General features: G+C 41.9%; 1 protein-coding gene across 6 annotated transcripts in view; it reads right to left on the bottom strand.

The window, feature by feature from the left end:
• Nucleotides 1-18428, bottom strand: part of ESF1 (ESF1 nucleolar pre-rRNA processing protein homolog) — a 53142-nt gene that overhangs the window by 23003 nt on the left and 11711 nt on the right. For 3 of the 6 annotated variants that reach the window (XM_044454386.1, XM_044454388.1, XM_044454385.1), the window contains 4 exons: nucleotides 12339-12491; nucleotides 10214-10328; nucleotides 7897-8044; nucleotides 3753-3914 (listed from right to left, as the gene is read on the bottom strand). In XM_044454386.1, the coding sequence (XP_044310321.1) occupies nucleotides 3753-3914; nucleotides 7897-8044; nucleotides 10214-10328; nucleotides 12339-12491 (578 nt within the window). The remainder of the gene's footprint in view (nucleotides 1-3752; nucleotides 3915-7896; nucleotides 8045-10213; nucleotides 10329-12338; nucleotides 12492-18428) is intronic. The other 3 variants (XM_044454390.1, XM_044454389.1, XM_044454391.1) reach the window with 3 other exon arrangements.

Genomic DNA, 18428 nt, shown 5'->3' with positions numbered 1-18428 from the left:
CTCTTCACTTTCTGCCATTAGAGTGGTATCATCTGCATATCTGAGGTTGTTGATATTTCTCCCAGCAATCTTAATTCCAACTGGTGATTCATCTAGCCCCGCCTTTCTCATGATGCGTTCTGCATATAAGTTAAATAGGCAGGGTGACATTATACAGCCTTGACAAACTCCTTTCTCAATTTTGAACCAATCAGTGGTTCCGTGTCCAGTTCTCACTGTTGCTTCTTGACGCGCATATAGGTTTCTCAAGAGACAAATAAGATGGTCTGGGATTCCCATCTCTTGAAGAACTTGCCACAATTTGTTGTGATCCACACAATCAAAGACTTTAGCATAGTCAATGAAGCAGAAGTAGATGTTTTTCTGGAACTCCCTAGCTTTCTCCATGATCCAGCGTATGTTGGCAATTTGATCTCTAGTTCCTCTGCCTCTTCGAAATCCTGCCTGTACTTCTGGTATTTCTCGGTCCACATACTGCTGGAGCCTAGCTGGTAGGATTTTGAGCATAACTTTGCTAGCTTGTGAAATGAGTGCAATGGTGCGGTAGTTTGAACATTCTTTGGCATTGCCCTTCTTTGGGATCGGAATGTAAACTGATCTTTTCCAAGCCTGTGGTCACTGTTGAGTTTTCCAAGTTTGCTGGCATATTGAGTGTAGCACTTTTACTGCATCGTCTTTTAAGATTTTGAATAGCTCAGCTGGAATACTGTCACCTCCACTAGCTTTGTTGTTGCTCAGACTTCCTAAGGCCCATTTGTCTTCACATTCCAGGATGTCTGGCTCGAGGTCAGTGGCCACCCCATCGTGGTTATCAGGGACGTTAAGCTCTTTCTTGAATAGTTCTTCTGTGTAATCTTGCCACCTCTTCTTAATCTCTTCTGCCTCTGTTAGGTCCCTGCCATTTTGGTCCTTTATCATGCCCATCTTTGCATGAAACGTTCCCTTCATATCTCCAGTTTTCTTGAAGAGATCTCTGGTCCTCCCTATTCTATTGTTTTCTTCTATTTCTTTGCACGGTTCATTTAAGAAGGCATTCTTAGCTCTTCTAGCTATTCTCTGGAGTTCTGCATTCAATTGGGTGTATCTTGGGTGTATCTTTCTCTTTCTCCCTTGCCTTTCGCTTCCCTTCTTTCCTCAGCTATTTGTAAAGCTACCTCAGTCAGGAATTTTGCTTTCTTGCATTTCTTTTTCTTTGGGATGGTTTTAGTTGCTACCTCTTGTACAATGTTGCAAACCTCCGTCCATAGTTCTTCAGGCACTCTGTCTATCAGATCTAATTCCTTTAATCTATTTGTCATCTCTACTGCATATTCATCAGGAGTATGATTTAGGTCATACCTGAGTGGCCTAGTGCTTCTCCCTACTTTCTTCAATTTAAGCCTAAATTTTGCAACAAGAAGCTCATGACCTGAGCCACAGTCAGCTCCTGTTCTCGTTTTTACTGATTGTATTGAGCTTCTCTATCTTTGGCTGCAGAGCACATAGTCAATACTCATTGATTATTGAAAAAGATCACAGAACTGTATAATTCAACTGTCAGGAAATTCCAATAATACAAGTTTGTCAAAGTATTGAAATAATGAACAATTGTAGATCTTTTTTGGTCTGATCTAAGTAAAATTTAACTACTTTTTTCAGAACTAGTAGATTTTCTTCTACCAGGGAAGAAGAGGACACTATGGTTATGTTCTTCTCATTCATGAAACCCCCAGTGAGTAGAAAAAGTCAACTGAAGGGTGATATAGGAATCATTTGATACATACATAAAAATAGAAAAGACGGGGCACAGAGCAAACAAAAAGCAGAGGACAAGCAGAACTTTGCCACTGGTCCTCCTACTAAAAACTTTGCCACTTCACACAGAGACAGCCCCTGTGCTTTCAACAACTCCCACGGTGACTGCCTTCACATGACAAGCCATTTTGTGTGGCAACCTACCACACAAGGGTAGGTATTTGCACCACTGCAATTTTTTGTTGGAAGGTTTGTCATGGTACAAATCCTCATTTCAAGCCAATGGATAAGAACAACAGTGACAGTGACACACGCGTTGCTGACTTCCCAACTTGACTTCTGTAACGCGCTCAATGTGGGGCTGCCCTTGAAGACAGTCCAGATACTTCAATTGGTTCAAAATAGAGCTGCCACGCTGCTGACGGGGACGGGGCGTTATGTTCACATGACTCCAGTTCTCCGTCAGCTTCACTGGCTCCCCATTGAAGTCCGGGCCCAATTCAAGGTGTTGGTTATGACCTATAAAGCCCTTAATGGCTTGGGTCCTGGTTACCTGAAGGAACGCTTACGTCCATATATGCCCACCCCTTGAAATCAGTGAGAAAGGCCCTTCTCCGGGAACCCTCCGTGAAGGATATTAGGAGGGTAAGTACTCGGAGGAGGGCTTTCTCTGCGGTGGCGCCCCATCTATGGAATGCGCTCCCCAGAGATGTCTGCCTGGTGCCGTCGTTATTTGTTTTTCGGCGCCAGGCAAAGACCTTTTTATTCAAACATTATTTTAATTGTTAGTATTATTTATTTTATTTTTCGGGCCAGGTCGACTCATACTATATTGTTTTATACTGCGCTTATTTATTTATTATTGTGAGCCACCCCGAGGCTTCGGCAAATGGGGTGGCATAGAAGTCTTCTAAATAAATAAATAAACAAACAACATGCTAGATGGAAGCTGCTCCTAGAGGGGAGCAGAGGAAAGTGACCTACATGGCATTTGCTCAGGGTGCTGGAACTCTGAAAAATGTCAGGTATGTATCACTCAATTGTCTTCCCCTGCAGGAGGTGGAATGGAGAATGGTATGGAGGAAGGAAAAAATATGAGCTGCATTTGTATGTGCTGGCACTGCGCATTTGCCAAGCCATGATGGGATAAGCTGTCCTTTAAAAATGGTGTGGGTTAATCACCTGTGCCTGATGCAGTGGCAGAAACACCAGAGAAAGCCTTGACAATACATGCAATACATTTTCTGCATCTAGCAACTGAAAAGCAACATTTTCAGAGCCATATTTCTACCACTCAGAGATGAAGCTTCACCACAGGTCTATGGCAGGCAACCCTATCTTACTTTGGGAAAAATCTCCCCAAGACTACAAGTGTAACACAAAGCATGCTTAATATTTTTGAAAGGCAGCTTCAGCAAGTCATCCTCCTCTAATATGCTTTTCTCTAAATAGGTGAGCAGGTCAATGCCAAGCAGAAAACTGGCTAATGTAAAGTAATAAAAGGTGAACAAGGATTTGAGAGTCTTCCATCAGGATAAAAGGTAAAGGTTTCCCCATGACATTGAAGTCCAGTCATGTCTGACTCTAGGGGGTGGTGCTCATCTCCATTTCCTAGCTGAGGGAGCCAGCGTTTGTCCACAGACAATTTCTGTGGTCATGTGGCCAGCATGTCTAAACACTGAGGTGCATGGAATGCTGTTACCTTCCCACCGAAGTGGTACCTATTTACCTACTTGCATATGTATGCTTTCACACTGCAAGGTTGGCAGGAGCTGGGACAAAGAACGGGAGCTCACTCTATGTGCGGATTCAAACTGTCAACCTTTCCATCAACCAGCTCAGCAGTTTAACCCACTGCACCACCGCATCCCTTCCATCAGGACAACATGGATAACATGCACTAAAAATTAAGTAACAGTTTGTTTTGCTGAGATTATTGCATACTGTTATGTACAAAGGAAGAAGGGATTAACTTAGAGACAGAAAAATAAATATGGCAAATACCATAAGTCATCTACCTGGAACCCACTTAATCTCCATTTCCATATCAGTTTCTTGATGCTTCTTTTCTTTTTCCTGGATATTCCGAAGAAGTTCTCTGTATTTTGAAATTTGCTCTTCATCATCTTTTGGGTGGTGCTTATGTTGATCACTGTCTGCTGTGTGTATTACCCCATCATCATTAAAGGAAAAAAGAGGTAATGTTAAAAAATATGTAAGTCTAAATGTAGGCATGGTTGTTTTAAGCGATACAGATAAAATAGGTGAACAAACCCTCCAGGGAATTAGGCAACTTAAGTATCAGGCCAACAGCCAGCCAGCAAGCCAACCACTGTATATTTAAGGCATGATAACCGCAAGCACAGGGCTTTAATAATTGAGACAGATGTACCTTTCCAGCTCATCTATGGATAGGTGCATGTCTTACTCCAGATCAGACCACTGGTCTGTCTATCCAGTATAGTGTTGTCCACTTTGACTGGCAGTGGTTCTCCAGAGTTTCACATAGAATTCTTCCCCAGCCTGACCTGGAGATGCCAGGGACCAAACCTGTGGTTTCCTCGACCTGTGTGGCAATCTACCACTTGGCTGTGCCCCCTGCCCCTGGTCTTACATATGCCACAGAGGCTCACCTTGTCTCTGAATCTGTCCCTCTATTTGAAAAGGAAGAGTCATGGACACTGTTCACCAACTCTACCTTATTAGAACCAAACATAGATTTTGTTCAGGAATTAAGTTCAATTAAAATCCAGCTGAGCTTTGGAAAACAAACCTGTCTACGTGCAGCTGACCAAGATGAGACAAATCAACTGCTCTTTTATATGCAGCACCTTTTAAACAAATATGTTAAAGAGAATAAACAGTACAGGACATTCCTTCCATCTGATCAAACTTTCTACATTTCTATTCAAACAGCTGACATTCATCTTTTCCCCTGTTTGTGCTTAGTGCCACAATAAACACACTGGCTCGAATTCTGTCATATAGTCTCTGTAACTCAACGAATAACATGAGGAACATGTTAAAGAAATGGCTGTGTATTTTCTATTAAAAGCTTATTTTCAAAAACATAACTAAATTCAAGAACTTTCCAGGCTGAAAATCCACAAGGAAGCCTGTGTTATGGTGACACAGCTTAAACCTGGCTTCTCAGTTACCGTTAGCAGTGCATAGGATCATGGAGCCGTTTCTTGGACATCACAGTTTAATCTTTTCTTTACAGTTGCACTGGCAATGAGTTCTAATTTGGAAACTTTGCAAGTGGCATACTATTTGGCACTTTTAAACAAGAAAATCTGGCAAAATATTCTCTTCCCCCCACCAAAAAAAGTAAATCTACATTCTGCATTGTCCCCTTCAACAAATCATACATGAGTACAGCTGAACTCACAGAAAAAATTAGAAAAGTAATGCTAAAACTATCAGTTCAGCAGTACCATCACAACACTACGATATAGGTGCAATCCAGTCAAATTAAGCACGTCCCACTGCTTTCAGTGGGGAAGTAGTACTGATTCATAGTATGTGTCGCTCATATTATTTCAACAGCCAACAGTCCTCCAAAAACATACCAAACATTATCCACAAATGTTCACATCAACTGGCAAGACACTGGCTCCAGAACCCACAGGGTATTCAGTTTCTCTAAAATTGCTCAATATCAGGCACCCAGTTTCAAAGGAAAATAAATATTTCCATAAACAACCAGAGCCCCAACTACATCAGCAGCAATCCAATTCTTCTAAAGGTTCAAAGAAAACCTATTTTCACCACATATGTGACTTTGAGCCCTGGTTTACACAATGATGGTTCACATGATTTAGCCTCAATTGCTCCTGTTTAACAATGTCACTTTAAGAATTTGTTTCATATAATAAGCCAAAAATAACCATTTCCATATGTCCACAGTTGTCAAATGATATGTAGCAACCTGGTGCCCCCAAGTTGCAGTGGACAGCAGCACACAGCCAAGCAAGCTGGGCATGAAGGGGGTTGTAGTACAATGAATCTGGAGGGTGTCAGGTTGAGCAATGCTCATACAACTTGTTATAAATTTCTTGAGAGCCAGTTATTGAGGATATCATTATAGTTCTCAGTCCAATATGACAACACACAAACATAATTAATTTGTTTTAACCTAAATTACAAATTACTAAACAATTACACAACCCTTCTTTGAGTCAAGAATAAAATGCAAAAAAGCTGTTCTCTCAAATGGTTTTGCCACATAAACCTCCAAGCCGGACATACTCTTCACAACATAAACAGTTTGATCTTTAAAATAAGCTTAGTGGATTGGTAACCTCTTGAGGCTTTGTAAATGAGATTCTACCTGTCAACTACAGTAAGTCTGAACATTCTAAATTTGCCAGGGTATCCCAGTGGAACTACTAACAAGCCCATTTTACACTATAAAACAGCCCACCTTTTGTTAACCATAGCTTGCTTAGGTGTGTGTAGGAATGAGTTGTGCCAGCCCGTGTCCCCACCTGGCACTCAACAACCCTGAGTGCCCTATCCCTCAGTTGTTTACCATGACAAGTGAATACTCTGCATTGCTGGGTGAAGGGTAGGAGTTGACTTCCTTGGGTTATTTAGCATACCAGATGCAAGCAAGCATTGGGGAGCTAGCATATTCACTCACTCCCATGCATTCCCATGCTTAATAACCTTTGGGTTGCTTAATTGTGCAAACAAGGTCATATTCACAAAGACCTGCATAAGCACATGAAGCACAAAGCAAAAGTTGCTTTCCTTTCCCCATACACCTGGTGCACATGGCCAGAGAATCACTAACAGTACAATTAGTAACTAGGGGCCTGAATTTTGATCCAACCAGTTTCTCCATTCAAATCTCTGCTCACATATGAACTCAATGGCTTCCTTGAAGCTGTTCAGTATTTAGCTAGCCACAGCATGCATCTCAAATTTCGGAAAAAATAAAACAAGTCTCTCTCTTTTACAGGTTTGCAGTAAGCATATCCATGAAGCACACTGAGCTGTCAGATAAAGCTCTGCTACAGCCATGAGTTGATGAGTACTTAGTGACTTTTAGTGATAAATGAGCTTTACTTGGAAGTGTGGGCACTAATCTTGAGAGAATTAGCAGAAGCTTTAATCCTAGTGGTTATATTGGAATATGTTACTACTCCTGAAAAAAGGAGCATAAAGCCTGATGATAAATGCAACTCACTCTGTAAATTTTTTTTACTTCAGTTCTTTGGATTCGAGCCAGAATGGAAATACTCCGTCCATCCATGAAAGGCTTCTGGACCAGCAAAGAAATTCCACTGGCAGAACAGGGGAGAAGGCAGCTTTCATTCAGTGACTGTTTTCAGCTCCCTGAAAATCTGCTCTGGCAGTTGGGGGAACCTCTGGGACAATATGAGCCACAGGCAGTGTGGGGAGGAATAAGCAAATAAGCCAAAACAGGTGCCTCTCATCTTTCCTCCTGTAACACCATTCTAAAGAAAGCTCTACACAATGGAAGCAACCATTTACTTTGCAAACACCAGGATATAATCTCCAGTGATTTTAATCCATTAAAATGTCTCAACTGTTGGCCTTAATTAAGGCCATCAGTTGGCCTTAATTAGCTAAGCAAACTCTAGATAGAGTAAGGAAGGATCTGACACCATGGTTTGATCCTGGTATATAGTACAATACTGTACATGTTTGCTCAAAATTAAGTCTCTTTCTGTTCAGTGGGACTTACTCTCAGCTAAGTACACACAGGATTCAGTCTTTCTCCCATTAACTGGAACATAACCAGCCAACCACAGATCACCACAGATCACCAAATGCAGAAATCATGAATCAATCAACTTATAGTTGTGAAAGAGGAGAAGAAAGAGGGAGAATACAAGCCAGAGGCTCATGTAGGCTTATTCACCTAGCCGATAGCTACAGTTTTCCATTACACATGAACCTGGTCTCTGTCTTGTCAGACTGAAATTACTTGAAGTTTGTTTTCCCTCAGCAGGATAGCCATTTCATTACTGAGAAGTGTTCGAAATAATAATATTAAGTAGCCTAATATACTAGAGACTATCATTTTCCTATTAATCCTTCTTTAGAAAGGAGAAGCAGGGGAAAACTGACTATGAAAAATGGTTTTTAAATCCTGTATTCTTTATACAGAACTTAAACAGTTAGAAGTACCTTGGTGTTCTTCCATCTCCTCCTCCTCTTCGTCACTCGATGAAGCCAAATAAGCTTGAAAGTCCATGTCCAGCAGCTCCTCTTTTTTAAAAGTTCTGTTCAGGGAGGTGACCCTTTCATGATCCGTCTCATCCCATGTGATGTCTACCTTAGGGTCATTCAAAACAGACGTACTACATTTTATACCAAGGGTATCTAATAATTACCTCTAATTAAGGCTGTGGTATAAAGAATCAAACGAGTTAACCAACATCAAGCTTATTTCTGGACTATTGGAGACTCAGTCTTAGTATCCACAACCATAATTTATACACTGCCTTTCAGAAGTATTCACCTCACCCCACTGACTTTTCCATATTTTGTATTACATCCCGGAAGTAAAATGGATTTAAATGGCATTGTTAACACTTGATATACAGAAGATACTCCACACAGTGAAAATGCACAATGTTTTTATTGTTGCACAAAATTAAAGAAATTGGCATCTGTTGACTGTATAAGTCAAAGGCCAATACTTCTTCAAAGCAGAGTAGCTTTCATCAGCTTTTGCTGCACTTGAGTGCAATTCAGAACAATCCCATCCCTCAGCATCTGTTCATTTTTGCAGCAGTGGAAAGCTCAAGTTGAGACTGCAGGTAGGGGTGGGTTGGCTGCAGATGATACTACCCTCTCTGAGGACTCTTTGGGAAGGGTGTGCCCAAAGCATTTCAACAGCAAAATGCACACAATCACCATGGCTTAAACAATGGCTTAAACAAGCCATGGTGGTTTGCTCAAGCCACAGAGTCATTGTTTAATTATTTGCCTGGGTACAGCTTGCTATATAATCCAAAGTCAGGTGGCATGCCTTGTTGGAGAAGGACAAAACCCTCAAATAATCTATGTGCTGTTAGTATTTAATGTTGTTTCCCACCTCAACATATCTTACCACTCAGCTTTGTATGACACTACAAGTTGCATTAGAGCAGACAATTATACAAATAGTGTCTGGTGCATTCTGCAGCTTAAACAAGCCAGCCACAGGGATCATGACAACCAGGTCTCCAAGTACCAACTCTTCCTCAGACATTAGCTACATACACCTGACCATTTCATTCCAAATTTGAAGTTTGTTTACCAGCTTTTGTTTTCAAAGCAAAGTTTAGATTTTTTGAAGCACTGTCCAACATTGGACAACATACAAACTTACAGTGCAATCCTGTACATGTCATCTCAGGCATAAGACCCACTAAGTTCAGCGCGAATTATTCACAAGCAATTGAATATTGGTGCACAACCACATATATACAATAAGCTCCGCTGTGTTAGTGTGCATAAGATTGCACCCTGAACTACAAATCATGTAGTCCCCTAGTTTGAATTCATGTCTGCAATGAACTCACTAGATGGGCCTTAGTCAGCCTTGAGCAATTTCTCATTATTTATTCCTCACCTGATTCTGCAGTGTGGAAATAATTATATTCACTTACCTTACAATAAAAGTACACATACAATGTTTTAATTAAATTTCAAGTGTTATATAAATGCCAAGTATTGTTTCTATTCAACATATGCAACTGACTCTTACTCCAAATAGGATTGGTGAGCACTGCATAAACCAAAAGTGTGTGAAGAAATGACAATTTGCACCAAATTGCCTCCAGTGTAACAAGAGCTAACATGGCATGGTCCCTGAGCTCTTGAGCTGAAGAGTGTGATACAAATGTAATAATGAATTTGTTTAGCATAAAAACTTTTAGTAGGCTCCAGCTACCAATATCCTTGTTTCAAATATGCATATTTGGCCTTTTGTATACATGTGCACAACCAAAGTGGCGTACAAAATGTAACACAATACAATCTTTATGAAAGTTAAAAAATTGTACCAACTTCTGTGCAATTTTTGATTTATATACAGAACGTGTAAGAAACTTTACTTGACCAATTTACCTAAATCCTTTGATTAACTGTCTGCATCTACACCATATGGTTTAGAGAAACCAAGTGCAAAATACTACACTGGATAGTGTACAGATTTTTTAAGAGAAGCTAGCACAAGAGCAAAAAGACTCTAAAAACTGTATTTTAAAGCAATCTTACCCTCAGTCAGCACAGCCAAACACACACATGTTGCAAGGTTATGAACCCACCAAAACTCAAGGCACAAGCCCCCAGGATCAGGGCTGTACGTCTGGCCTTTGACAACGGCATTAATACAAATGGATCACTCTCCCCTTCTATCTACAGTGCGATCACTGTTGTATTTACATAATTTACAAATTAAGAACACACAAAACTAAACAAGTTCTGAAGGGCTACAAAAACACTGTTAAGGTACCTTTGATGTTGCCACAGCAGCAGATGTGAAGAACTTTGGTTTGTAAGCAGCTCCGTCCACTTCTGAGGCCACGTCCTTTGGCTCATCATCAAATGTCACATCATCTGGAATAAATCTTAAAAAGCCAAAAGAAAATTATTTATTATGAAAACAGATTATCACGAGACTTCAAAGGAACCAAAAGTGATAGACCCAACTTCTCTCTAATTAGTATTAACTCTAAGAAAAACAGTTGTTTTCAGTCTACGGTTAAGAGAATGGGAATGACAGATGAAAGAGTTACCCTTTGTTCAGCTCTGGAAAAGCTCTGCCAGCTCCAACAGAGCTCCACAGAAAAATGATGAGAGTTCCTATAACCAGACCTGGAGCCAGGGACCTACAGTACAACCCTGACAACTTGTGACAGACAACGAGGCCTCAGAGAGTTGGAAGCCAGTAAAGAGCATGCTGCCTTAAGAGGGTTTCATCCTTAAAGGCAGCCTAAAAATAATTTTAGGTACACAGAAGAGCTATAGCTGAGTGGTAGAGCCCAAGCCTTATACACACAAGGCCCCAGGTTCAGTTCCTAGCAAAAGGGTCATGGTTGGCACTGGGAGGAGAAAAAGATGGGCCCTGCCATGGAATCTCCTGGGATACTGGTGGTGGGGGGGGGGCTGCAAGCAGTGGGGACACAAACTACAGCAAGCCTGATTGTCTGTCAGGTGCTCTGGGGGCTGTTCCACACACATCACAGAACATTCACATATTCATATGAACATGCCCACTATTTCCCATGTCTACAGTAATTCCCACACCACTTCCATTTTTAGCTTTCTGTGTTCTGCCCCATGTTTCCTTCTCTCTCACCCTGGAATTTTCAAATTCTGCTTCCTACAGACATGCTTCGAACATAGGCTCAAACCAACCCAATAAGTGGAATCCAGTGGTGTCATTCTATTATATAGCTTCTGCTATGTCAGGGACAGCAAACTGAGGCTCATGAGCTGCATGCAGCTTTCTGAGTTTATTTTATGGCTTGCCACTCACTGCTTGCTACCTGCTGGCACCCACTTGCAGCTCTCAAACATCTGGCATTTACCATATGTGGCTCTTCTGATGAGCAAGTCTGGCTAACCTTGTGGTTCTGAAGGGCCTCCAACCCTATACAGCAAATTTTCAGGTCAGATACAGGGGACTGCCAGGAGGGGGAGGGGGAGGAGAAGCTCCTCCACAAAGAAAGCAACAGTACTGGAAACTACCAGCATCAAGGGATGCTGTTGACCTTCTACAAATTTTGAGGTCATCACGCCTGCCTGGTCTTATTGCTGGCTCTTCTATGGCTGACTAATATGAGGTTGTCATGTATCTGCTTGTGGTAAAATATGTGTGACTATTATGGTTAAATCAGGAATAGAAAAAGAAATATGGAAAGAAAAAGAACTGTGATTGTACTTCTTTACCATAGTCATACAAATACTAAACTAGGAAAGACTTGCTGGGATTATAATTAGAAAGTGCAAGGGTGGCAACTCACTTTTGATTACTGCCACCCTCCTTGTATCTCACTGCTGTTGGCTTTTAGACTCTTGGGCAGCAAGAAACATGTAAAACAGGAGTTGGAAACATATAGGGTCTTTCAGATCTTTTACTCTAATAACTCCCACCAGTACAAGATGATAAAGGATAATGGGAGTTGCAGGCCAAAATAACTGGAAGGCCACAAATTGCTTGCCTCAATCTAAGAAAGATTCCACCTTAACTTATGCTTCTGAACACTTTTTATATTTATATCCTTTCCAGCATGAAATTCTGCAAGCTTTAAGTATATTCTTCATTCACACTTGAGTCCACAGCATAAAAGCCAGATTTCCATAAAGTATCAACTTGAAAAGCAGAAAGACCTGGAGCCAACTGGGTGACTTTGGGCCAGTCACAGACTCTCAGCCCAACCTACCTCACAGGGTTGTTGTTGTGGGGATAAGATGGAGGAGGAGATGTAAGCTGCCTTGAGCCCTTTGTAGGAAAAAGGCAGGATATAAATCGGAAAATAAATAAAAATAAATAAATAAAAGCAGAAAGATGCTTAACACTGACTTGGCAAAATTAGGTTAAGCATTACAAAAATTATGATGATGATGCACAATACCTCAAGTCCACAAAGGAACAACTGCTTTCAAATTCCAGTCCATCACACTCTTCATAGATTTGATTGGCTGTTTCAGGGGAGTCACATTCTACCACTGCATAGAAATATCTCAGTCGTTTGAACTGATAGTCTCTCAGTATCTCCTTAAAAATACTACAAAACATGAAAAGGGTCAATTAACATCAGAAAATTGAAGGCACTGTGAAGCAATATCCAACTATAAAATTTCCTAACCATCTTCAATGAGCAAAGAGGACAGATACTCCCTTCAGTCTGATATTGCAGGAAAAAGAGGAGTTTACAAGGTACTCTCACATGTTTGGTACCAAGGCATTCTGTCCCAATACTAGCAGCACACTGCAAGCACACTAAACTCAGAGCAAAACTACCATCCTCCAAGCAGGAGTCTTCCTGAGCCAGCATATGTAGACTTCCACTAGCTACAGCTAACAGCTTTTATGCACACAGAGGGATATTTCTGTTTCCACCTCTTTCCTGTGATCTGCAGTTCCGCAGCCTGTATGTGCTGAAACTCCCTTGGTTTTCTCTTGGTCCCACCACGATCAAGGCATTCTTGGCACATGGATGCAAGAGAAGGTCTTCTTGGTGGCTGCTCCTGGGCTTTGCCAAAGAAGCCTGGGCAAGCTTCATCCGTGATGCCCTTTTATAGTCAGGCAAACACAATTCTGTTTAGGCAAACTTTTAGTATTTAAACAGATTTCCTGTTGAATTGGATTTTACATCTAGTTGGTGTTCCTTCCTTCCTTCTGTCCTCCTGTCTGTCTGATTCAGACTCCTGTTTTACTGAATGCATTTTTAATTAATGAGTTTTAGGGGACAGTCCTATGGGTTGCTGCCTTGCTGCTTATAAACTCCTGAACTTGGAGGCTGACAAGCAACATATTCAGAATAGCAGGAGCAGCAGAAGTTATCTTCACCTCTTTATTTATCCCACTCTGTATTTCTGCTAAACAGCTGTTTTCAGCTTGGGCAATTTAAAAGGGAAGGACAGACGACAGCAGAGGACACATGATAATCAAAGCCTGGCCTCTGCAGTCTCCTCCACCCCCAGCAGAACACCCCCTTTGCCCCATCTCTGTGGGGTTAAGTTCCCAACATTGGAATGACAGCCAACACAGTTCTTTCTGCACTGGCTGAAAGGGGCAGAGGAGGATCAGAGCAGAGATTCTGAGCTCTGAAATTTGGAGTTGTCTATCAATCTGATCTGGGAATCTGAAATATCCTCTAACACTGCAGACAAAGTCTAGGGGTCAGAGGATTGTTCTGCTAATGTGTTAATTGCAGAATCTGCCATTCCCCCATGTATGTCATCCTTAGTTGCCTTGAGCGGCTAACAATAATTTTGGAGATTTAAATATGATGAATAAATATAATTTCCCCCAACTATTGCTACCATTACTATTTGGTACCTTTTATGTACAGTGCAGTTAGGAAAAAATGAGGAGGGGGAGAGGTCAGATCCTTATCCCAAAGGTCTTATAATGTGAAAAGGAAGCCCTCTAGGTAAGAGCCATGCTATGTATTTTCTAAAGTACCAATACAATGAGGCTCCTAAACAAAAATGTTGTAGTAGGCCTAACAATTAAACTAGCCATTTCCCCCTTTTCAGATTTTTTAATACTGAATTGTTCACTGATGTCTATACTAGGAAATTGGTGATATTCACCTACTGATGGGAAAAGGTTCCATCTAGTGGTAGAATACAGCATCATTACATATTCCTTTGATATTCCAGTTTTATTTCAGATAGTATTTAGCAGCAAACTGTGCCTGCAACCTCATCATGCATACTCAACAGAAGTGCAGCCACTCCAAGCAGATGCAGTGTGTTTTTGTGTTCATTCACTCACATTAACTTATTTTAGATAACCAGTTCTTATACTCTTGGGTGTACAGCCAGTGATCCAATTTAAACCCAATAGCATGGTTCCCACTATGTGAACAAACTGTAGCAAACCTTGAGCCTGAACACTCCAGCCACATCCGTTTTGCTGTGTTGTGTTTAAAACTGGAAGTCTTCTATTTCTTTCACATAGAAGAGGAGAGGAAAAGTGTTAAGCATGCAAGACCAAGGGTCACTGTGCATGCAGCTGGAAACCCAAGTTTCCTGCAATGTCTGAACCAGGCTGATAGGTGAAGCACCTATCATTGTGACTACAGTTAAATCAACAATATATTAAATTAGCAGGGGGGCTTAAAAGTTAAGACTGGTTTAAAATCTGTTCCAAAGCGTATTCAGAGGTTCAATTAACAACTAGTGGGAAAAGTATGCTGCTAAGAAACAAAGAAACAGAGTGAGTCAGAAGGGGTCTCTCGGACCTCCGGCACCAGCCAGCTCCACTCATGACATGCCCACCATGTGGACATCCAGCCTATCCTTGAACACCCTCACTGATGGGGCCTCAACGACCTCTCATGGAGGCCCATTCCACACCCTCGGGGTCCTGACTGTCAGAAAATGCTTCCTGGCATCCAAATAGAACCTTGGCTCCCTGAGCTTTGCTCCATTGGAGCGCGTCCTGCCTTCCTCTGCAGGGGAGAGCAGGTCTCTACCCATCTCCATGTGACATCCCCTCACATACCTGTATGTCACCAACATATCCCCTCTGAGTCTCCTCTTCTCCAGGCTCAAGAGACCCAGTTCCCTCAGTCTCGCCTCATACCCCTTCCCCTGCAAACCGGCCACCAACCTTGTGGCCCTACGCTGCACTGACTCTAACCTGGCTATATCCCTTCTATAATGAGGGGCCCAAAACTGAGCATAATACTCCAGTTGCGGGTGCACCAGAGTTGTATAGAGTGGTAGTAATACCTCTCTCGATCTAGAAGCCACACTTCTGGCTATGCAACCAAGGGTGGCGTTCACCCTCTTGACCACCGCATCACACTGCTGACTCATGTTCAGCCTGCAGTCAACCAGTACCCCGAGGTCCCTTTCACAAGTGCTGCTCTCCAGCCACTTGTCACCTAACCTGTACTTTTGACACCTATTTCTATGCCCCAAGTGCAAGACCTTGCACTTATCCACACTGAACGCCATCCTGTTGTCTCCTGCCCACTTCCATAGTCTGTCGAGATCCTCTTGGATCTGGAGTACCTGCTCCTCAGTTGTGGCCACTGCTCCAGTTTTAGTGTCGTCTGCGAATTTGATCAGCAGACTGTTCATCCCTTCTTCCATGTCATTAATGAAAAGATTAAACAGGATTGGCCCCAGGACAGAGCCCTGGGGGACCCCGCTTGTCACTGGCCGCCATCCCGATGATTCCCCACTAATGGTTACCTTCTGCTTTCGGTCAGTCAATCATGCCCTAATGCACCAGACAGTGCTTTGGTGTATCCCAAAACTCCTTAGTTTCTCCACCAGGGTATCATGGGGCACTTTGTCAAAGGCCTTGCTGAAATCCAGGTATACCACATCCACTGCATCCCCTCCATCTAGCCATCTCAAAACCTTGTCATAGAATTACACAAGGTTTGTCTGGCAGGACCTGTTTTTGCGGAAGCCGTGTTGTGCGGCTGTCAGCCTCCCTTCCCTATCTAGCATCACTAGATCTCTCTCTATTATGAGCCTTTCCATTGTTTTTCCTACAATGGATGTAAGGCTAACAGGTCTGTAATTCCCCATGTCCCTTCTACTACCCTTTTTGAAAATTGGGACCACTGATGCCACCCCCTCCAGTCCTCTGGAACTTCACCCATTCTCCACGAGGCCTCAAAAATGGAGGCCAGCGGGCGTGAGAGAACCCCTGCCAACTCTCTAAGTACTCTTGGGTGTAACCCATCAGGGCCTGGCGCCTTTGTAATGTCCAATGCCCTGAGGAGCCCCTCGACTTCAAGGGGGGTGACTCTAATCTCTGCCCCTAAGTCCCCAGCCTCATCTAATCTCCTATGCGGATATTCCCCATCCTGCTTTGGGGAGAACACAGAGGCAAAATAGTCGTTTAGCATCTGTGCCTGTTCCCTCATATCAGTCACTGGATCTCCTTCCTCCTTATTTAGTGGTCCCACCACTTGTCTCCCCTTCCTCTTCCTATTTACATGCTGAAAGAAGCCCTTTTTGTTGCTCTTGATATTCTTGGCAAGTCTCAGCTTGTAATCAGCCTTAGCCTTGCAAAGAAACCTTCTGCAATGGGCCTCCTCCTCCTGGTATACCCTTTTGTCTATTTGCCCCAGTACCCATTTCCTACGGAGGTTCCTCTTTCATCTAATCCCTCTAACCAGCTCCTTTCACATCCATGGCGGCACTCTCCTCCGCCTCCCCACCTTACTGACTAGAGGTATTGTCAAGGCTTGCACCTCCAAAACCTCCCTTTTGAGTGCCATCCACCCCTCCTCAACTCACTTACCTTCCAGTAACCTATCCCAGGAGACTTTCCCCAGTCTGGCCTTCAGTTGGCCAAAGTTGGCCCTCTTGAAGTCCCAGCTTCTAGTGCTCGACCTGCTGCACGTTCCCAGTCCCCTGATCTCAAAGCAAAGGATGGAGTGATCACTTGCATCCAGAGCTCCCCTAATCTGTATTTCATCTATCAGCTCCTCCTTATTGGTCAAGACCAAGTCAAGGATGTTTCCCCCCCTCGTCACCTCTCGGATCCTCTGTGTGAAAAGTCTGAGATAAGAATGTTCTGGTTACTTTATAGACAACTAGCATGTAGAATAACCAAGAGAACAAACTATGAGACAAAGTCACTGGTTCAAATCTTGCCTTGGTCACGACTTCCCTAAGTAATCTTAGATAAACCACTCAGTCTGAATCTCTCCTTCTGCAATATGAACATGAAACTGACCTATCTCACAACACTGTTATAAAGTAACATTCATGAAGCGCTTAAGTGTTGTACACACCCAACTATTAATGATCTCTGTATTTAATTAATCAGTGCTCAAAACTTGGGAACATATTTTACTTTTGATCCTAATCTACCTGTATAACTTTTAAATCACAACATTCTACTCCAATTATCATGTTTTTCCTTTGCTTAGAGAAGTGATGTGAAAACCTGGGGGGGGGGGGACTTGAAGAGGGGAACTGTTTTTCCAAAGGCCATTTTGGTGCCACACCCCACAGATGGAAAATAATGAACAGTTTTAGATCATGCAATACTTTGTTAAAATGATAAATCAAATATTTAAGATGAGGTGCTTATATGTTGCTACTCAGCCTTTATCCCTCACACATGATTTCTAAAAACTATATAATAAAACTTCTATAGATAGAATAGAGGTACAAAATTTCTGAAAATAATGAAGCCATGGGCAAAAAAGTATTTTAATCCTCTCCATAAGATATCTAGCACAGTTATTTTTTCATCCCTTATTAAAATTATTAAAGTTACTGATAGACATTTAGGGATGCTCCAAGTTACACTCAGTATCCTATCATGTGAGAAGAACTGCCATATTATAATACTCAAGAAAAGGTGGGCTTTGTTCTATAGAGTCTTGTGTTTTTGAGCTTGTTCTGGGTAGATGCTGTAGTGAATTATAGCATCTATAATTAATGATAATCTAATGTAAAACTTACCTGTGAAAGAAACTCTATAGCTTATCTCACCACTGCCACCAGATGCAATGGAAGAGCATGTTCACTGCCCCAACTCTGTTTTTTTAAATTAACATTGAAGCTTAGACCATGGAATTCCCTGCCACAGTTTTTAGTAAAGTTTTCCTAATTAAACCTTACTGGGAGGAATTATTGGCATGGCTATAAAACCTCTAACAGTTGCCACTAGAACAAATTCATTTATTTATTATATTTGTATACCACCCAATCGTCAAATCTCTCTGGGCAGTTTACAACAATTAAAACCATATAAAAGTATACAGCTACAGTATATAATAGAAGTAAGAGCCAAAGTAAAGCTTAGCAGTAGTACAAAGCTTTAAAACAAAGTAAGGGTTTTAAAAATAAGAGAGGCTGAAAAATTCCTGAGAAAATAATGTCTTCCCCTGGTGCTGGAAAGAGTATGATGCAAGGGTAAGTAAGCTTCTCAGGGAAGTTTATTCCATAATTGGGGTGCCACAACAGAAAAGGCCTCTTCTTAGTACCTACTCACTTCACTCCTTTTTGCA

The sequence above is a fragment of the Varanus komodoensis genome, unplaced genomic scaffold (assembly GCF_004798865.1).
Source record: "Varanus komodoensis strain SLA01 unplaced genomic scaffold, ASM479886v1 scaffold7_3, whole genome shotgun sequence".
NCBI classification, from domain to species: domain Eukaryota; kingdom Metazoa; phylum Chordata; class Lepidosauria; order Squamata; family Varanidae; genus Varanus; species Varanus komodoensis.
The sequence above is the reverse complement of the archived record's forward strand: the minus strand, read 5'-3'. Positions and strand labels throughout refer to the sequence as shown.